The sequence below is a fragment of the Pteropus alecto genome, unplaced genomic scaffold, assembly GCF_000325575.1.
Source record: "Pteropus alecto unplaced genomic scaffold, ASM32557v1 scaffold95, whole genome shotgun sequence".
In the NCBI taxonomy this organism is placed as follows: Eukaryota; Metazoa; Chordata; class Mammalia; order Chiroptera; family Pteropodidae; genus Pteropus; species Pteropus alecto.
This window is the reverse complement of record NW_006441071.1, coordinates 3,121,408-3,141,905: the sequence shown is the minus strand read 5'-3', so window position 1 is coordinate 3,141,905 and position 20,498 is coordinate 3,121,408. Positions and strand designations below refer to the sequence as shown.

The window sequence follows — 20,498 nt, the reverse complement described above, 5'->3', positions numbered from 1 at the left end:
TTAAGTATACAGTTTAGTAGTGAAAAGTATATTGACATTGCTGCACAACCAATTTCCAGAACTTCTTTATCTTCCAAAAATGAAACTACAATCATTAAACAACTCCTCACTTTCCCCTCTGCACAGCCCCTGTCATTCACCATTCTACTTTTTGTTTCTATGAGTTTGACTACTCTAGATACCGCATATAAATAGAATCATATTTTCGTTTTTTGTAACTGGTTTATTTGGCTTCTCGTAATGATCTCAAGGTACATTTATGCTATTGCATATGTCAAAAATGTCTTTCCTTTTTTTTCATTGTGGTAAAAAACACGTAACATAAAATCTGCCACATTAACCATTTGTATGTGTTCAGTTCAGTAGTGTTGTTTATAATTCACTGCTGTGAAAGAGATCGCTAGAATTTTTTCAACTCGTAGAATTGTAACTCTGTACCCATTAATAATAATTCTTTATTGTTCCCTAACACTAGCCCTTGGTGACCATCATTCTACTTTGTGTATCTATGAATTTGACTGCTCTTAAAAGCTCATATAGGTGGAATCATATGGTAATTGTCCTTTTGTGACCAATTTATTTCATTTACCATAATGTCCTCAAGGTTCATCCATGTTGCAGCATACAACAGGATTTGTTTTTCTTTTTAAGGCTGCACTGTGTTTCTTATGTATATATTTTATTTATTAATCTGACATTTGAATTGACATTCTACACCCTGGCTATTGTGAGCAGTGCTGCTCTGAACATGGGTATGCAAATATCCTTTCAAGACCCTGCTTTCTATTTTTTTGAATATATACTCAGAGATGGGATTGCTGAATTATATGGTAGTTCCATTTTTAATGTTTTGAGGAACCCCATATTGTTTTCTGTTTTCCATGCAGGTCACACCACTTTACAGTCCTTCTAGCAATGTACAAGGGTTCCAACTTCTCTTATCTCAGCTAATAACACTTGTTATTTTTTTTTCTCTTCTTTTTTTCCTCCCTCTCTGCCTCTCCCTCTCTCTGTATCTTTTGCTTCCTCCCCTCTTCCCCTCTCTCTTCCTTTTCCCTCCCACTCCTCCCTCTCTTCCTCTTTTCTTCTTCCTCTTCCTCTTCTTTCCTCTTCCTCTTCTTCCTGTCATTTCTGAGAAGAGTAACCTGTGACTGATACAAAAGTTATTGTTTGCATTAAAATTTTTTTAATTAAGTGAAAACAAAAAATTAAAATTTAAAACACTAATTTTTACTGTCATTTTGTAGACTAGTTAGCTAAATCTAACAGACTCATTTTTATTTATTTATTTCATATTAATTATATTTGATTTTTATCTGTATTTTAATTTTAGGCCTTTGAAGATAATTTAATCCAAGCAAGGAAAGAAATTGAAGTTTCACAGAGTAAATATAATGCTCTATCATTACAGTTAAATAACAAACAGACTGAACTTATCCAGAAGGATATGGATATTACTCTGGTCAGGCAAGTATATTCAATTTTTAATTTAACATTATAGAAATAGCATTAATTGTTCAGAATGGCAGCATTTATGTTTATTATTAACACCCCAAAATGACAACAGTGTATTATTGATGGGTACATATGTTTATGCATTGAAACTATGCGGAACTATATGCATCAAGCTGGAAATAGTTTACTGGGGAGAACCAGGGGCTTCACAGGAATGGGAAAAGCATGCTCAACGAGGAGGCTTGTTTCGATTTTTAACAAGGATGATGCATTCATTTATTGTTTCCTTTTAAAATTCCTAGCCATATGCTATATATAATATTCATTATTGTTACAATGAAAAATAATGAGAAACCCATTTTGACTTTTTATTTTATCATATCGTAAATAGTATTAGTTTGTGAAAGTCAATATCAAAATAGTATTGTAGTGCTACTCAAAGTGGGATTACTTGAAAAACTTGTGTTTTTAAGAATTTTGAAAGATTTTAAACTATCTATTAATATATAATTACCTTTATCAGAAAATAGCATTAGAACAAATAATAAATATATAAACATATACATATATATATTATGTCATGTGTATATGCATACATACCCATATATATGTATGTATAGTTTTTTTACTTAATTAAAATAAATCATACAAAGTTTATCATATAACTCTATAAGCACAATTTCATCCCCTGGTGCTACCACTATATATAGTATGTGTGTGTGTGTAAAATGTATTTATATGTCATAAATACATAAATATCACATATTCATATATTTATATATTTAGCATATTGCAAGAGATACATATATACACACATATATGTGCATATGTATATGAGTAGGATTTTATATAGTAATCTGTTACCCAAGCAAAGATTCATTTTGACATAGTTTGAAAAACTTTTTATCACAGGGGTGAGGAAAAGTATAAACTTTGTAGATGATAGACTGGTTGGCTAATCTATTCATGTTATAATTATTTTTTTAAGTCAATAATTTGATGAAGTCAGATAATTCTAAGTAGTAATAGAATCTTAGATTTAGATGAAATTTTAAAATTATTTATTCTTATCTTCTTTTCAATAAGATAATATAGCTTTTAGTCTTTGCTTGATACTTTTAGTTTATGTTTCTTTGTTCTTTTCAAGACTGTTCTTATAATTTTATATTATTTGAATTTGAACATCGTTTCATATATTGAGTTGAAATTTGCTTTTTTATATTATCCACTTATTTATTTTGGTTCCTTATCTAGAGAATCTCAGAGGTACTCTAATCTCTGTTCTACAGCACAGATCTTGAAATAATAGAAGATAACTTTATCAATAACATTTTTTATGAATTTATTAAACTCCTCTTATTTCTCATTTTTCATATATATATATTTCACAGATGTTATACTATTTGGGATTCCCTTTCTGAATACATTCCATAATGTCAGCATCTATATCAACAATATTTTTCTTAAAATATGGCACCTATAACTGCACAAAATATTCCAATGGTGACCTTTCCTTTTTAGAGTATGATGGTATTAAGCTATTGGGTAGAACATGGGATTCATCCCAGGGTATAATGCAGTGTTAAGTGCATGAGGTTTTAATAATTATGTTTTCTACTAAATTTTGCCCCTGTGTTTGTATACATGAATTTAGAGTATAGTAAGAGCTATAAACTACAGCAAATAGGGCAATAATATCCAATTATGAACATTTTCTTATAGAATGGTATAAGAATGGACCATATGTAATTTCGAGTTTTATAGTAAGAACTCATAGAGGATGAGGAAGTAGCAGAGTTGTAAGTTTGAATCAGAAGACGTTGACACAGACCCTCATTATAGGATAGTAGTTGAAATATCTGCAGTTTCTCCTGAGTTGTCTGAATAAAGATTACCTATTGGATATACTACATATTTTCTTTCTTTCATCATTTTTACTTCTTGCAAGTGGGTGGTTCGGTGGTGGTTTTGATATACTAGCATCTCTTTCTTGAATTTGTATGTTGTACAAAAGACACACAAAGCCATAATTGTGGGATACATGATCAAGGCACTTTCTTATTTGAATATACTTTTTCTTTTTGATAAACAATGTAGTTAACCTAACTTTATTTCTTTATGAGTTTATTTCTTTGGTATTCATTATCATTTGCATATTTATTGAATATTTAATTCATATAACCCATTGTGCTTGGAATGTTATTATGAACTATGTGAAATGCTTTTTACCCTGAGTTAGAGTATAAATAAATAAGTGTATAAATACATTTATAATAATACACATGTCTGTAATATATACAGAGTAACTTAATATATACCTGGAACTTGAATGAAAAAATCTAGCCAATTAAGTTACCTAAAATTTTTGCCTTAATTGTTAATGGTTTTATGATTATGTAGAGGATGGACTAAATGAATATTAGCCCACCTTCCATTGAGTTTAGAATTTTTCTTAGAAATTAGTTGTAAATCTTCTATAAAAAAATGAAAAAATAGAGGTCAAGACAGTGCAGTCATAATTTTGGTTAGGAGTATCATCACAGTCAGAATCCTGAAATTGGATTGACAAATCTGGATTGCTGGTATCCCCAGGCATTTAGCAGAAGCAAGTATAAATTATACTTGCTTGGATGATGATAAAACAATTATTTCTTCAAATTATGTCTACAGTTTTGCAAATAAATGTCTTGTACATAGTCAGAAATATCATCTATGTAGTAAGGCAAAAGTAAAAATTTAAAAACATAAGAACTAGAAATGAAGGAAAAAGGCCTTAGATTTGCCTATAATATGATTAATTCAAATCGAAAATTAAAAATATTTATAGAAACATTGTTTAAATTAATAAATGAGTTTAAGCACACTTGGTAGATACAAGTAAGTGTGTAAAATTTAATTGTACTTTTTTGCCACCGAAAAGGTTAGGATATGGATTTAGAAATAATATAACTTAAATATGACTAAAATATGAAGAATAAGTATAATGAGAAGTGTGTATTATATTTATACAAGGAACTATAAAACACTGAGAAAAATAAAAAGTCTGATATGTGCAGGGATATACAAAGTTCATGATTTGGAAGACTCAATATGATAAAGATGTCAGTTCTCTCCAAATAGAATTGAGATTCAAATTATTAACAATAGGAAACCCTTACTACCCCTAGACCAGAAGGGGCAGGCTGTTATCAAATCTCTGTGAGAAGTCTAGCCCTCGGAAAGGCTAATAAGGATAATTATCCTTAGAGGAACAGAGAAACTGCCAACTGTGGCTCAGCAGAGTAAGAAATCCTTGACTTCTTTCCTCTTTACCCTCTTTTCATCTAGCACTTCCATGTAATCAAAGTCAGACCCAGAGGACAAAGATCCAGTGTAATGCGGTCTGTAGTGGTTAGCCTCGTAGGCTAGAGTACTAGAAAGTAGAGCAGAGATGATGAAGATTGGATAAGAGAATACGTGGCTCATTCTCCATTACTGCTCTTTTTTTTTTTCTTTTAGCTTTCCTGGGCATTTATTGCTTATTAATTTTTCTGTATAAACTTTAGAGTAAACTTGCTTATTTTTTGTTGGGTACTTAAGTAGAGCATCAAATTTGTAAGTAATTCTAAGAAGAACTGACATGTTTACAATGTCGTTCTTCATGTCTTAGAGTATGGTATGCTATTCCATTTGTTTCAGAACCTTTGTGTCCTTACAAAATGTTTTATGTTCTTTCTTATAAGGGTTTTGGCATTTCTTGTGGCTTATTCCTAATCCAGTTTGTTGCTCCAGTTTGGATCTTAGAATAGAAGAAAGCCACATGTAAACATGTAATGTGAACAAGCAATAAATCTTCCTTGTAAGGCTGTTTGTTTGTTTGTTTGTTTGTTTATCAAACTTGAACTCTAAAGGGATATTCCTAAATTATCCCACAGCCCACATAGCATTGCTGTAACTTAAAGATCGTTGGTTTGTCTTTCAGCAACACGATATTTTTAACAGAACTTAAGATTCTTCTTGAGATGAGAAAAAGCATTGCTGGTTCTTAACATTCTCTCAGCTCAACCCACTTTCCTTTTCCATCAGACTTTCCTTTTTCATTTGTGTCTAGAGATAACTTCTCAAGATCGAACCTACCAATTAACTTTATTTTCCATAGAATTGATTTTCCTCATAACTGCTTTTATTATGAATTTTAATGCTATTATGTATGGCATCATTCTTTTCACTTCATCCATTTCATCATTCATTTCATGTCATTTCATCATTTAACAACTGTCTTATCCCACATATTCAAAAAAACAGAGCCTGTGTGAAGGATTATGTTCTTGCTTGGGGAATTCAATTCCAAGGCAAAGTAAGTGAGAGAAGAAGAATCTGAGGCAGGAAAGCATAAAAAGTATTAAAGGAAATGCATTATTGTGCTGGATGCTGCTTGACAAAGAGCTATGAAAAGACAGCATGTGCACAGAATTAGCCATTCAGGTTGATTCTGGACTCACTGTAGAGAGAAGTCATGCCCTGCAGCAATCCATCAGATGGAAAAAGAAAAAAAAGTTACCTGTCTGGTTTCTTCTTGTGTTTTACCTTACTTTGGCCAAAGTTTGCTGCTTATATCATCATGCCTGTGCAGTAGCATTTTATCTTAATCTGGAAGTGGTGCAAGGAGACAAATGTGCTAGGCATGCAGCTCGTTGACCTCAAGTGATGGAACCACATGAACTGTATGAATTTCATAGGCTGAAGTGGTATTTAATAGGCTGAGGCAGAACAAAGGACTGAGACTCTAGGAGGCAGGTGAGGCTGAATCTGAAAAAGCACATTAGATATGTCTAATACAAAAAAAAAATATTTAATAAGAGACAGGAATTGTCCTAGGTGCTCTTTAGCAGTGAATAAAAATGTCTCTGCTTTTACAGAGATTTTATTAAGATCATCTTCACATCTTGGCTTCCTATTAATAATTTAGAGAGGTATGATTTTTTTTATACTTTTTCTAGGCCTTCCTTCTAATTCCTTTAGTAACTCCTATTCAGAAGTATTCTTTTCCTCTGAGTATGCACAATAAAATTTTTTCCCCTTAATTCTAAATATTCTCCCTTTTATAATAAGCCCTGCTAGTTTTTCTTTACTTATTTTCAAATGAGGAAAGATCTAGACAAATTCAGTGTTTTCTAGTGGTCCAGATGTGTGTTTCATAAGCCTTCTTTGATACTTATTTTGAGTGTCAGTATCAAAATAAATATCAAAGAAGGCTTATGAAACACACATCTGGACCACTAGAAAACACTGAATTTGTCTAGATCTTTCCTCATTCCAAGTTTCATATTTGCAACATTAGTGTACATTCCATTGTATCAACTTTTCAGAGTGGTGTAGGGAGACACAGAGAAAACATATCTATATGGTATTAGATTATGCTTCCATCGAACTTACTGAGAGTATGCCCAGAAGATAGCATGAGATGAGAATTAAGAATATGCTTTTCCCTTTGTTGATTTTTAATCTCCTAGTGCCTCCCTCATGAGTGTGCTTCTTCTGAGTAAATGTATAATTTATTAAATGCAAGCCAACTACTATTTTCGCTCTTTGTAAAGAAATAACAAAGATCTTCTAAGCATCGGAGGAGAAATAAATTTGCTGTGTTTTACATTATATTGAAAGACATGTTTTTATCTACATCATGTCCCTTTTCTAAATGCAACATTTACTTAGCTCTCCTGGCAAACATATGTCTTGACTATATACTCTGATAGAATTTTATTCTACATCTAGTGCCTTTCTCCTTTGATTATTCTTGCCATTTTTATTCTTGAAAAATAGCAGTGCTCAGCAAGCATTATTACTATGGGTCATTTCTCCCCTCCTCTTTGAGAATTACATTTCCTTGAGGTTTTGTGCCATTCTTGATTCTCTTCTCTTCCCTTCCCCATTTTTGAACTGTTATTTTCTGCAAGTTTCAGGTTTTTGAATAGTTACAAATGGTGCTATAGTCTGAATGTTTGTGTCCACCCAACATTCATATGTTGAAATCCTAATGCTTGATGTGATGGCATTAGGAGGTGGGGCCTTTTGGCAGTACTTTTGTCATGAGGTTAGAGACTTCATGAAAAAGATACGTGTTCTTTATAAAAGAACCTTTTAGAGCTCCTTAGTGCCTTCCATTATATGAGGATACAAAAAGAAGTCTGTGACCCCCAAAAGGGCCCACACTCGACTATGTTTGCTCTCTGATCCAACATCCAGCCTACAGAATTATGAGAAATAAATTTCTTTTGTTTTTAAGTTACTCAGTCGGTGATATTTTGTTACAGCAGCCTGAAAGGACTGAGACAGATGGTGTCTGTACATGTATCTGTATGAGTGCAAGGGTTGTTGGATTTAGAGAACATTAATATTCTAAACCTCTAAAAAGGAGAATTCATTTCTCCCATACTAATGCTCTCTATCTGTGACAATTGCCAGCATATTTCTTTTGTTTCTTCTTTCTTTTAAGAATTATCTTATGTGGCTGAGTCATTGGTTTGAAGTGATAGGTAAAGTTTCCATTAAAAACATACAGTTTCCAAAATATATACTATAAAGTGTATTTCTGTGAAATATATCTTTATTAATATCTTTCTCTTCAAATCGAATACATAAAATATTTTCCACTTTTATATGATCTGTATCATATAGGATTCACTACTACAGGAATCTAGAAACCTTTATCCCAGAGGCGTAGATTTCCTCACCAGTTCATTTGTCCTCCTACTTGCCAATTTCACCCTTGGTAGGATGGTAGGACTGGTTTCCCCTTATGCTGGTTGCTCTCCTTCTGACTTCTTTGCCTCGTCATTTTCTTCAAGCTAGATAAGAGGAGTCACGGAATTCAAGCCTAGGCCCTGAGACTGGAAACTGGTGATGCTTTAAAAAACTTTGGTTTGAAACTTCATTTGCCTATTGGGATGTTTTTTTACTGGATGCTGGAATCCTTTTTTAATACATTGAAAGTTCTGTATAATATACAAGGAAAGGTTGACTTATTTTGTATTCAGAAGTGTCTGATAACTATTGTTGGCATTAGTGTTTATCAGTTCTTGGAGCTGAAGTGTAAGTTAATTTCAATAAGAAGGTGGTACTATGTCTGTATATCCAGGGTTTTTATTACCATCAAGCTGTAAAAGAAAATTGATAAGTATTTGGCTTTGAAAGTCATAGTAGGTATATCAATACTTCCTAGGTATATGTGATAAATATTAAATACTTTATATATTATTTCTTTTATTAAAATTTTTGCCTGTGGTAAAAACAATAGTTGAAAAAATTGGAAGCCAATCTATAACCTTAGATGAACACAATTATTTAACTGAGATGATCTTTATTCGTGCTTCTCTCTATTTATTGCTTGCTTTGCACAGGAAGGAGCTACAAGAATTGCAGAATCTTTACAAACAGAACAGTGCACATACAGCACAGCAAGCAGAGCTGATCCAGCAGCTTCAAGTTCTCAATATGGACACGCAGAAAGTACTGAGGAATCAGGAAGATGTTCACACAGCTGAAAGTATATCATATCAAAAAGTATGCTTTTATTCTGTCATAAAAATGTAAATTTACATGTATGAACTTATAAAAATATATAGAATTCAAATTTTTTCAATTTTCAACATTTCTTTATTACTCCCTTTTATATATGTTTCTTCAAAATTAAAAATGAAATATTCAATTTGGTAATGTTTAAAATTTTGTGTTTTCTTTATGGCTGTTAAAGGTGAAACATTTAAAATATAGATGCAGCTTTATTCTGTAGGATATTGTTTTGATAAATTGGAGTTTTGATATCTACTATGAAACATACTAGGATGGTAGCCCTCAAGCCAGGAAGGATTTGGAGAATGGAATTAGCCTTAATTATTCATCAAGAATGATTCTAGTTTATGACCTAAAACAGTCTTTCATTACAGAAATTGAGTTTTATTTTATTGGTAAATTTGCACAAACACAAATGAGTATGCTGATGAGGTCTTCAGGATCAATATTTTCCAAGGATTTTTCTCTATTTATTTCATGTGTTTCCTTTGAGTAGTCATTTTACTTTATAGTTTTAGGAATCACTCATGAAGGCTGCTTAGGTATGCTGACTGACTCAGCAACAATAGTTACAGATAGTAATTAAAAAAAAATACTTTTATTGAATTCTGTATGTTATGTATAGTGTACTAAGTTATTTATAGAAATAAGTTCTTATATAGGTCGACCCTGTGAGATTGATGTTATTCACTCGTAATAGTTGAGGCAACCAAGGCTGAGAAGTTAAGTAATACAATTTTGTAATTCTGGGATTTTTTTCTTTTTAAACTTCTAAAAAAAAAGCACAATGAAAACCTAATATCTATAATTAGCATGAAATAAATAACTATTAAGTAAATTTTAAACACATTTTTAAATGATGCTTTGAAAAAGTGGTTTTATGTGTTCTGTTCTATGTGGTCCTTTTGAGTTTTCTTTAGGACTTGGATGATAAGAAGCAGAAGTGTAGCACCTATCTTCTCCACTTCAAATAGAGGAGCTCCACTTTTTGTTTCATGTGGTGGGATTGCTCATTATGCTTTTGTTTCTAAACCAGGCTCCATTGCTAAAATGACTTGAAAAACTGGACCTTATTGGACTGTTTTTTCCTTTTTCAATTATTATTTAACTCAAAAATTTCTTTTTTTTTCTTAATTTTTGCTTAAAAGTCCCTGGCAATTTATATTCAAATATAACATGTTACCATCCTCTGTGAAAAGAGCCTCCATCATTATTCTTCAGCCACTGATTTTACAAATTTGGTTTCTTTTATTTTGCTATAGCATCACAACTTTTAACTTTTTGACCTGCAGATATTGTATACTTGTTTTTCTTTTTTCCCAGAATATACATTAGTTGTAGAGTTCAGGATTTTTAAATTTGAGGATGATCATACTGTTTTATTTATCATAAATAAACAGTATGCTGCTATTCAGACTTCCAGTGTTTATTTATATTAAATTATTCATCCAGTCTTAGATCATTTTACTTAATACTTCCCCTTATTCCTCTTCCACATATATTTTTCTAAAAATTTCCTAATAAATTTGAATAATCTAATAGTCCATGCTTTAATGAGATGAAATTGTTTACTTAAAAATTAAGATTTTCAAATATATTTTCACATAAATTAATTTTATTGTTTACAAATGATAATTGTGGCCTAGCTTTAAGACTCAGGTGAATTAAAAAAAATATTCCATTAATACTAGTATTAATAAAATAAATAAAATATTACATAAATATAATTCACCTCCAATTCTTACTTAGCTTAGTTCTTTAAGAGTTAGCTCTTAATTTATTTTTTATAATGGAGCTTCTTTGTTTCCTCTCTTTGTTTTAGTTCACTTCTCTTCCTTTTTTTTTCTTCCCATTTCCCCTTTTTTTCTCCCATTTATTAAGTTGATTTATATCATAGTATCCATTTCATTATCTGAAGAGGTTAAAAAAAAAAAAAAAAACAGTTGGCCACAGTGGGATGAGGGGAATAAAGAGGGGAGACAAAGGTGAAGAGAGAAAACTGAAAAGAATTTTGAGCACAGAAAAGAGATGTGGCATATTTTCCCAGAAGACTCCATAACAAATTATTAGTCTCATAAATAAAATTACCTAACAGATAATGTACAGTGCTCCTGTGGAAGAGAAACTCCGAAGAGAAATAAAAATAAGCTAGTGTGTTTTCTTCTTCTGAGTATATAGCCATTTATATAAGTTTTAATAATTTTTCTACCTTTGCATGTCATTTATATACATGTGTGTGATTTAAATATAGATGGAAATTGTATCAGTAGTTATGATTTCTAGACCATCTAACATGTTTAGGGTACTAAATATGTATTTTATCATCTTTTATTCTATTTAATGATAATTACATGACACGAGCTAATATCAATCCGGGAAAATAAGGAGTTAGGTTATACATACTTTTAGTTTAAACTGCATGCTAAATCAGAGTTTTTCCTTCTCATTTTTCTACTATAAACAGATATAATTTTCACCTGTAGAATTTTCGTCTCAATTAGAGTAGCAAAGAGTATACTTACTCACTAAATATGGAAATTTTACATTTTAAACAAATTAGTCATTGGGTCACAGAGCATATACATTATCAAAATTTTTAAGGTAAATAAAATATATCATTCTTCAACAATAATAAAAATATGGGAAAAAGAGTACTGTAGTCTAAGCCCCTCAAAATTAAAGGACTTGGGGTTTGGGGTCCTATTTCTGGAGATAACTTGCTTTCTGTCCCTTGGAGATCCTCTTAACCATTTTTAACTTTAGTTTCTACAACATGAAGAATAATAAGCATAATAAATTACTTATGAATTATAATGATGATTTCTTAAGTATATTAGGGAATGTATGATTAAATGTTTATAGGCCAGAATCTTGCAGAAGAGTCTCGTCTATTGCAGTTTTTTGGACTATTAGAGGAAAGAAAGTAGAGAAAAGAGCCTCTCTGAAAACTGCTCTAAGCAGTTGTGATTGCTAATAGGGAAAATGTTACTAACTCAGGGTGCTTGAACCGGTGCAGATGAATATTTTATTATATTACCTAATTTACTCACTTGAGAACTTTTTTTGACTCACTCTACTGTTATTAATGGAATGAGAATAAGATGGTATCTAACCAGTGGACTGGAACATCCTAAACCTTTGCCTCCTTGCAACATCTCCTAGAGAAACAAACATTTTATTATCCTGAGGCTTTATCACTACAAAATACTTCAGAAATAAAAATAATCTTAACTGCTTGAAGGCTTTTTTAGCCAAGTTTATTGGTGTACTGGGCCTAGAATTAAAAATGGCCAGAGGGCTGTCTTTGCTTCCTTTACTCTAAGTTCACAACTGTGTGGTCTTATTGCTATTAAATAAGTGAAACCCAATCAGCTATCAGAAAAAATAGGCAAGTAAGAGATGTACATTTGGAATAAAACTAAGGAATAAGAGACCATTTGTCCCAGTTCCTAGGGCTGGTATACATCATCTGTCCTGGGCTTTCTGAGTTCTTTTCACTTGCTGCCTGGAAGGATGGATATTTTCAGAGAGTTTGCCTCAGTGTCTGGAGTTACCCATCCAGTCATTTCAGATCAAACCAGGGCGACTTCTAAATAGGAATACAACTGCATAAACTTCTTGGAAGAGAGCAAAGTAGAGAACACAAGAAGATTGCTGTTGGTCTTCATTTTTATGCAAGCAAGAAAGAAGGGAAAGGAAAAGAGACAAGGAAAGAGATATTGATATAGTGCCTTTTCCCATGAATGCATAGGCCCAGAAGAACCTTACATCTGTAAAGGAAGACCCAAGTCATGACATCCAAGATAAAAGTATACCATACCCATGGCACTAATGACCAATAAATTGATTCTCAATCCTGACCACACACTATCACCATTACTGAAACTCTGGCAATGTGAGGGGAAATTAGGAGTTTTTCTTTATTAATACTTACCAGCATTCATGAGTTTTTCAAATATTTGAAATCTGTAAATTCTTTTTATTCATGTATTTTTTATTGATATATGATTCAAAATCTATAAATTCTTTAATAATATTATTTTCTATTATTTTCTTCCAAAGAAATTAATTTGTGCTGATTGGGTAAAACTGGTTAGTACTAAAACTGTACAAATAAGAGAAAGTGGGTAAATAACCTCTAAACTGAATGTTTGACTCCATATGCTATTGGGCAGACCTTCACTCATCCTAGCTTCAGATATCTGTAGTCAGGTTAGCTCTTGTCTCTAGATTTTGGTTTTCTCTTTTCTGCCTTGAGCTCAATCATGAAAGCAGCAACAGGTAGGTTACTATAAGCCCACTCTGATCCCTTCATTGTTCCTTAAAGCTGTCAGGTTCCTACTGTTTCTTCCCTCCTAGAATATCTGATGATATCAGCTGTGGAAAGGACATTGGACATACTCCCTGGTATGAAGGTAATTGGAAAGTACAAATTTATGTCCTGAAATTATTTATTAATCATTTAGGCAATCCTTCCTTAATAAAAATTGCTTAGACTTTGACTGTAAAGTGAAATGGATTATTTAAAGTATCTACGATAGTAGAGTTGTAATCCCTTATAGAAAATAAGGAGGAGTGTTTTGGAGGGTCTTGTTTTTATGGCGACATATATGAGAAAAAGCATTAGGAAAGAAGTTTCACAAGCCTTTTTTAATTTTAAACTTAGAAATTAAAGTACAGCATACATATAGAAAAGTAGTCTACCATCTTTTGTGTAGTTAAGTTTCTTCCCACAAGGCAAGACCAGCTAATGGAAGATTCTACCCATCTAAAAACCTGCTGTATTAGCTACATAATTTTGAGATTCTTCCATGGGAGATTTTGCTTTTGTTATAAGATCACACTATTAGCCTTATATATATAAAGGAAAAACAGCATAAATTTTAGTTCTGTGTCACTTTCTCAGTGTCATCAGCAAATATACATATGGATTCTTTATGTAAATTAGTTACCCTTAATTGAATTATGTCTCGTTAAATCACAATCATAAGTTAGAATTTTCTTCAGAAAATAAGTTCATGTGTATTGAAGGAGTACCATTGTTAACTATATATGAATCTCTGTATGATACTATTTATGTGCCATATGGTACCTCGGTTTTAATAAACTTTTGTTTTAAATTTATTTAATGCATGTTGCCTTGAGTTAAAAAAAATTAAAGTTATCTATCATGCCTTCAAAACATTGCTCCTATTTTATCATTCTGTTCAAGGTCTTCAATGATTCCCTGTTGTCTATAGGAACAAGTTCATCCTCCTTAATCTGGCATTCAGATGTCTTTACATCCTGTCCACAGTCTTATTGCCTGACTTTGCTTCTTACTATTCTTCTTACTATTTCTGTTCGTCCTCCCCTACTGCAGCAGTAGATGCTAATTTATCCTAAATGGGAACATATAAGTCAACCTTAATGAACTCCCAATGATTCGTAGTTTTTCTTTTTTTTATTTCAAATGTATGTATCAAGTCCAATAAGGCTGACATATCTTATGCTTCCTTGCTGTCCTTTCCTATCACTGTGCTTATTTTTAAAATTTTTTTGACATTTTATCATTTTTAGAATGACTTTGTTTTCATTCAATTCCTATAATACCATTATGGTTCAATTTTTTATGATGCTCTCTGAGATTCATATATTTCTTAAAGTGTTTTCATCCTTCTTAAAAATTTAGCACACTTTTTTTATTATACTAGCCAATAATATATATTGCTTTTTAAATATTAATTGTAGTTTTATATTTATATTTGATCATGTCATTTAGTTTTCCACATGTTTATGTCTTATTTCCCTTCTTAGACTACTAAAATAACGAGTGTGAAGACTGTGTCATATACAGTCCTGATACATATGTGTATGTGTGTGCATATATGTATATGATAAGGACTATGTCATATACAGTCCTGATACGTGTGCATAGACATAACTTTTATTGATTATTAATAAGTTTGGATATATTTTTTGAAACAGCTTTACAATGAGTTACATATTTGTTTTGAAACCACAAAATCAAGTGAAGCTATGCTCCGGCAAAGTGTTGTTAGTCTTCAGGATCAGCTATTTCAAAAAGAGCAAGAAAATGCTAAATTAAAAGAAAAGCTTCAGGAATCACAAGGAGCACTGTATCCTTTACCTCAACAAAGTGATTCAGAGCACTCAGAACAGGTGAGAGATGTTTTATAAATATGTTGCCCATTATAAAAATGTTGCCATATATTAAATCATCTGCAATTTACTAAAACATAAAAATTTAAATACATTTGCAAATATTAGAACGTAAGTTGTTACATATAGTTTTGTGTTGTGCTATATTTTATACTCTGTATAGTGAATATTATACAATATGATTCATATAGAAATGCATGTAGAAACAGATTATATCTGGTGTAGTTGTCGTGATGAAACAGTTTGCTAATTTATATTAAGGAAGAGAAAATTAATAGGTCATGCCCATTTTGAGACTTTTTAAATGAGATGATGGAATGGAAAGAGTATTGTATAGGAAGTCTCATAAAGTACTTGCCGAAATGCCTGGTGTATGGTACTTAATACCTTTTAGTCCCTATTCTGCCATTTCCTTGATGTGTGGTTTTAGACAGTTTAGTTGACCTTTCTACTTATTTCCTATGCTGTTAAATGAGATAGTATAACCATATGGATTAATATTCAGGTTCAAGATTCAAATAAATCTGGGATCAAATTATAGCTCTGCCTTTGAAGTTCGTGAACTTGAACAAATTTATTAAACCTTTTAGCTTATTTTCTCACAAATGTCGATATTAATGGTATCTATGTCATAGAGCTTTGAGGATTAATGAGACAATGCATGTCAAATGCAGAGCTTGGCATATAGTAAATGTTCATCAGTACCTCTTTTTAGATAATCTTCAAGGTAACTTTCAGCAGTAAATATAGATTGTAAAAAAAATCTTATTCCTATTAGTTAAGTGTTTTTAAGCACCCGGCACTTCTTTAAATTTTAGTATTTATTGATATAATTCAGAATTGGAATTAACATGAACAGGTAATCGGATGCTTGAATGTTTATTGATTGAAGAACAGTAACTTTTGAACCCTGCATATTTTCTTTTGCTAACACCTCAACCTTAACGCAGCAATTTTTAAATTTGTATCATATTGCATTTTTGGACATCAGGTGCATAGAATTGGATTAATCATAAAATTTGTATCATGACACAGTATTATTACACGCGTCGGTCTATTTTATTTAATTAGTTTGTTTATTATAATAAACACCCTTGGTTCCACCAACTAATCAAAGGACTATAACATTCCTAATGACTTATATCTACCTCTGTGCTCCTCTGTTATCTGGTACCCTGGTTCTCTCACCAGACATAATTAACCACTAAACTGTTTATTGCTTTGATTATTTTTTTAAAAAGTTTTATCACATACAAATTTATGAGAAAATAGTATATTGTCTACTTTTGTCACTAATACAAATGTATCATGTGTTATTGCTTTGGGATTTGGCAATTTTGGTTCATCATTTATGTTATTAAATTTCATCTACATTGTTTGGTATAATGGATCATTTTTTTTACTGATTTAAAATATTATATGTGACGATATCATAACTACTTGAACATTCATTTGTAGATGAGTATTGTGGACTAACACTTAAAATGAGTTATTTTATTTTATTTTTTTTGCTGCTATGAATAATGGTGCAATTGACATTTTTGTACATGATTCTTGGTATACATGTACGTGCATTTTTGTGGAATGGAAGTCCTGGATTTAAAATGTTACTTTCGCAAAATACTGATAACTTATTTTTCAAAGTGGTTTTAATCAATTTTATTCCTGCCAGCAATGTATGAGATCTGATTGATTCTCATTCTCCTGAACAATAGGTATTGTCAGACTTCTTTGTTGATGATTGAATTAATATAAAATAATTTTATTTTGATCTTCATGTGCAAATCACTGATTAAGCATATCTTCAAATGATTACTAGCCCTCCTTCAAAATGTCTATTTATGTCTTTTATCGATTCTTCTATTGGATTTTTAAAATTTATTTGTAAAAGTTTTTTTATGTTCTTGATATTAATCTCTAGTAGTTAAAGGTATGGCAAATATCTTACCTCACTGTGAATCTTTTCATTTTCATTAAGGTATCATTAGATGAACAGAAATTTTTAATTAGACAAATTAATATTTTATAGTTAATGCTTTGGTATCTTATTAAAAAAAATCCTTCTCTATCCCAAAGATAGAAATATTTGCACCTCATTTTTCCTTAAAAAGATTTAAAGCTTTGCTCATGTCATTTATATCATAATTAATTTGGAATTGTGTTTTGTGTGTGGAATAAGATAAGGATCCATTTTTATTAATTGATTTTTCTCTAAATAGTAACCAGTTTTTCCAGCTCAACCTGTTGAACGATCCCCTTTTATCCTGTTTAGCGGTGGGCTACCTGTCTCATATACTCTTGTTCAATATATTTGTGAATTTCTTTCTGGTTCTATATTCATTTCTATACAATGTCACACTGTCTTAATTAGTATAGCTTCGTAATAAGTCTTTATATTTGATAGGCTCTTACTTTCTTATCATTTTTTAAAGTGTCTTGGCTATATTGTGGACTAACACTTAAATTTAACTTCTAGGATAATTTATAAAGTTTCATGAAAAAAAGTTGAAATTTTTCATAAACAGTTTTACTGAAGTGTAACATACAAATAGTAAGGTGTACAAACCCTAAGTGTAACATTTCACAAAGTGAACACATCCATATAAATATCACTCAGATCAAGATATAGACTATTACCAGTGTCCAACAAACTTCTCTAATGTTCGTAATCTGTAGCTGCACCCACAAAGGTAACTACCAGTTTGGCTTCTGTCATCTATTTGTCTTGCTTATTTTTGAACCTTCCAGTATTTTACCTTTAAACACTGTTTTGCTCTCTTGTGTGTGTGTGTGTGTGTGTGTGTGTGTGTGTGTGTGTGTGTGTGTGTGTGTGTGTTTGGTAGTTATTCTTTATCACATTAAGGAAGGTCCCATCTATTTGCAGTTTGATGAAAGGTTTTTGTGAACAAGTTTTAGGTATATATAAAGCATCTTTTAAGATTATACTAAGGATTTTCTCATCTATTCTGTTAACATGATGAATTACACTGATTAATTTTCAATTATCAATTCAATTTTGCATTCCTGAAATAAATCTAACTTCATTGTAATGTTTTATTATTTTCATATATTGCTGAATTCAGTTTGCTAATATTTTGGTTAGGATTTTTACATCTATATTGGTGAGGGATTTTGGGCTGTAGTTTTCCTTTCTTGAATGTTTCCTGTTTGATTTTGATGTCAAAGTGATGCTGGTATCCTAATACAAATTGAAAAATTCTCTCTTTTTCACTTAACTAGGAGAATTTGTGTAAGATATATTAATTTTTGCTTAATAATAAACACCGAAAGCCTTCCTTCTTACATAAGGAACAGGTCACTTCTATTCAGTACCATACTGGAGATCTAACTAGTACAATAAGGCAAGAAACAAAATCATACCAATTAGAAACAGGGAAGTAAAACTTTACTGAATCTATGATAAAGCTCCTAGAAATAGTTAAGTAAATTTAGCAGTGTTGCAAGATACAACATCAATTTACAAAAGTCAGTTGTATTTCTAAATACTTGTAACAAATAATTAGAAATTTAAATTTAAAAAGAGTACTCTTTATAATAACATCTCAGCCTATGAAATAATTAAGGATAAATTTGAAAAAATACGCACCAGATCTATACACTGAAAAATACAAAATATAGCAGAGTGAAATTAAAAGACATACATAAATGGACAGTTATGCCAAATTCATGAATCAGAAGATGCAGTATTGTTAATGATGTTGTCTCATCAAATTGATCTATTATGTAATCTCAATTAAAATTTTAGGAGGCTGGGTATGGTTTCTTTTAGAAAAATATAAGCCAGTTCTGAAATTTATGGGGATATGCAAGGGACCTCAAAGAGCAAAATCAAGTTTCATTAAAAAAAGTTTTGGAGGACTTAAACTACCTGATTTTGAGACATATTTGTCAAGCTAAAAAAAATTAAGGTAGTGTGGTATTGGCATAATAATTACAAAATAATCAGTAGAACAGATAAGGGCCTGAAAAATAGCCACTCATATATGTCACTTGATAGTAACTTGAACTGAGGGTAGTGTAAGTCACTTTATTTTCTTTCAAAAATGCTTTGTATATCTATGTTCCATTGCTATAGAAATGTTTGTATTAGCTTGTTAATTTTACAAATAAGCATTCAGTTAGAAATATTTCTAATTTCCTTTGTAATTTTTATTTTGCTTCTTTGGTTATTTGGAAGTGTGTTGTTTACTTTTGAAATATTTGGGGTTTTTACCTCTATATTATTTTTTAATATTTTTTACAATATTTGCCTTTTTATTAAATTTATTGTGATGACATTGGTTAATAAAATTGTATAAGTTTCTAGTGTACAATTTAATAATATGTTATATGTATGTATATCTTTCCCCTTTTTCTCTGGTAACCTCTAAACTGTTATCTGTGTCTATGAATTTTTGTTTCTCTTGTTTGTTTGTTGCTTTCAGCTTTATATCCCACATATAAGTGAAATCATATGGTTATCAACCTTTTCTGTATGACTTATTTCACTTAGCGTGATAATCTCAAGATCTACCCAAGTCATCGCAGATGGCAGTATTTTCTCTTTTCTTATGGCTGATTAGTATTCCATTGTATATATGTACCACATCTTCTTTGTTCAGTCATCTGTGGAAGGGCACTTTTGTTGTTTCCATGTCTTAGCCACTGTGAATAATGCTGCAATAAACATCGGGGCACATATCTTTACGAATAAATGTTTTCAAATATTTTGGGTAGATACTCAGAAGAGAGATTGCTGGGTCATATGGGTATTCCTTTTCTTAATTTTTTTGAGGAATATCCATACTGTTTTTCATAGTGGCTGTTCCTTCTTCCTCACAACATCTCCAACACTTTATTATTACTTGTCCTGTTGATAATAGCTATTCTAACAAGTGTGATATGCTATCTTATTGTGGTTTTGATTTGCATTTCTTTAATAGCTAGTGAAGCTGAGCATCTTTTCATATGTCTACTGGCTACTTCTCTTGGGAGAAGGGTCTCTTCAAGTCCTCTGCTCATTGTTAAATTAGATTGTTTGTTTTTTGTTCTTGAGTTGTATGAGTTCTTTATATATTTTGGATATTAGGCCCTTATTAGAGACATTGTTTGCAAATTCACTTCTAATATACTTTTATTGTGGTCAGAGTAGCCCAGCTTGTGGTTTTGGTAAATGTAGTATGTGTACCTGAAAATAATTTGTATTATGCACCTATTGGGTCAAATGTTCCTTAAATATCAATATTAATTATGTCATTGTGGTTAACAGTGTTCAGATCTTTTGTCTTTAATGATTTTGTGTTTAGTTTTTTAAATCAGTTTTTCTATCA

The 20,498-nt window shown here is 31.2% G+C and overlaps 1 protein-coding gene across 5 annotated transcripts in view; it reads left to right on the top strand.

Moving 5' to 3' along the window:
- CNTLN (centlein) overlaps window positions 1-20,498 on the top strand; it is a 255,799-nt gene that overhangs the window by 84,422 nt on the left and 150,879 nt on the right. For all 5 annotated transcript variants that reach the window (XM_025051403.1, XM_006918351.3, XM_006918350.3 and 2 more), the window contains exons 6-8: window positions 1,334-1,467; window positions 8,835-8,997; window positions 14,974-15,168. In XM_025051403.1, coding sequence (XP_024907171.1) covers window positions 1,334-1,467; window positions 8,835-8,997; window positions 14,974-15,168 — 492 coding nt within the window. The remainder of the gene's footprint in view (window positions 1-1,333; window positions 1,468-8,834; window positions 8,998-14,973; window positions 15,169-20,498) is intronic.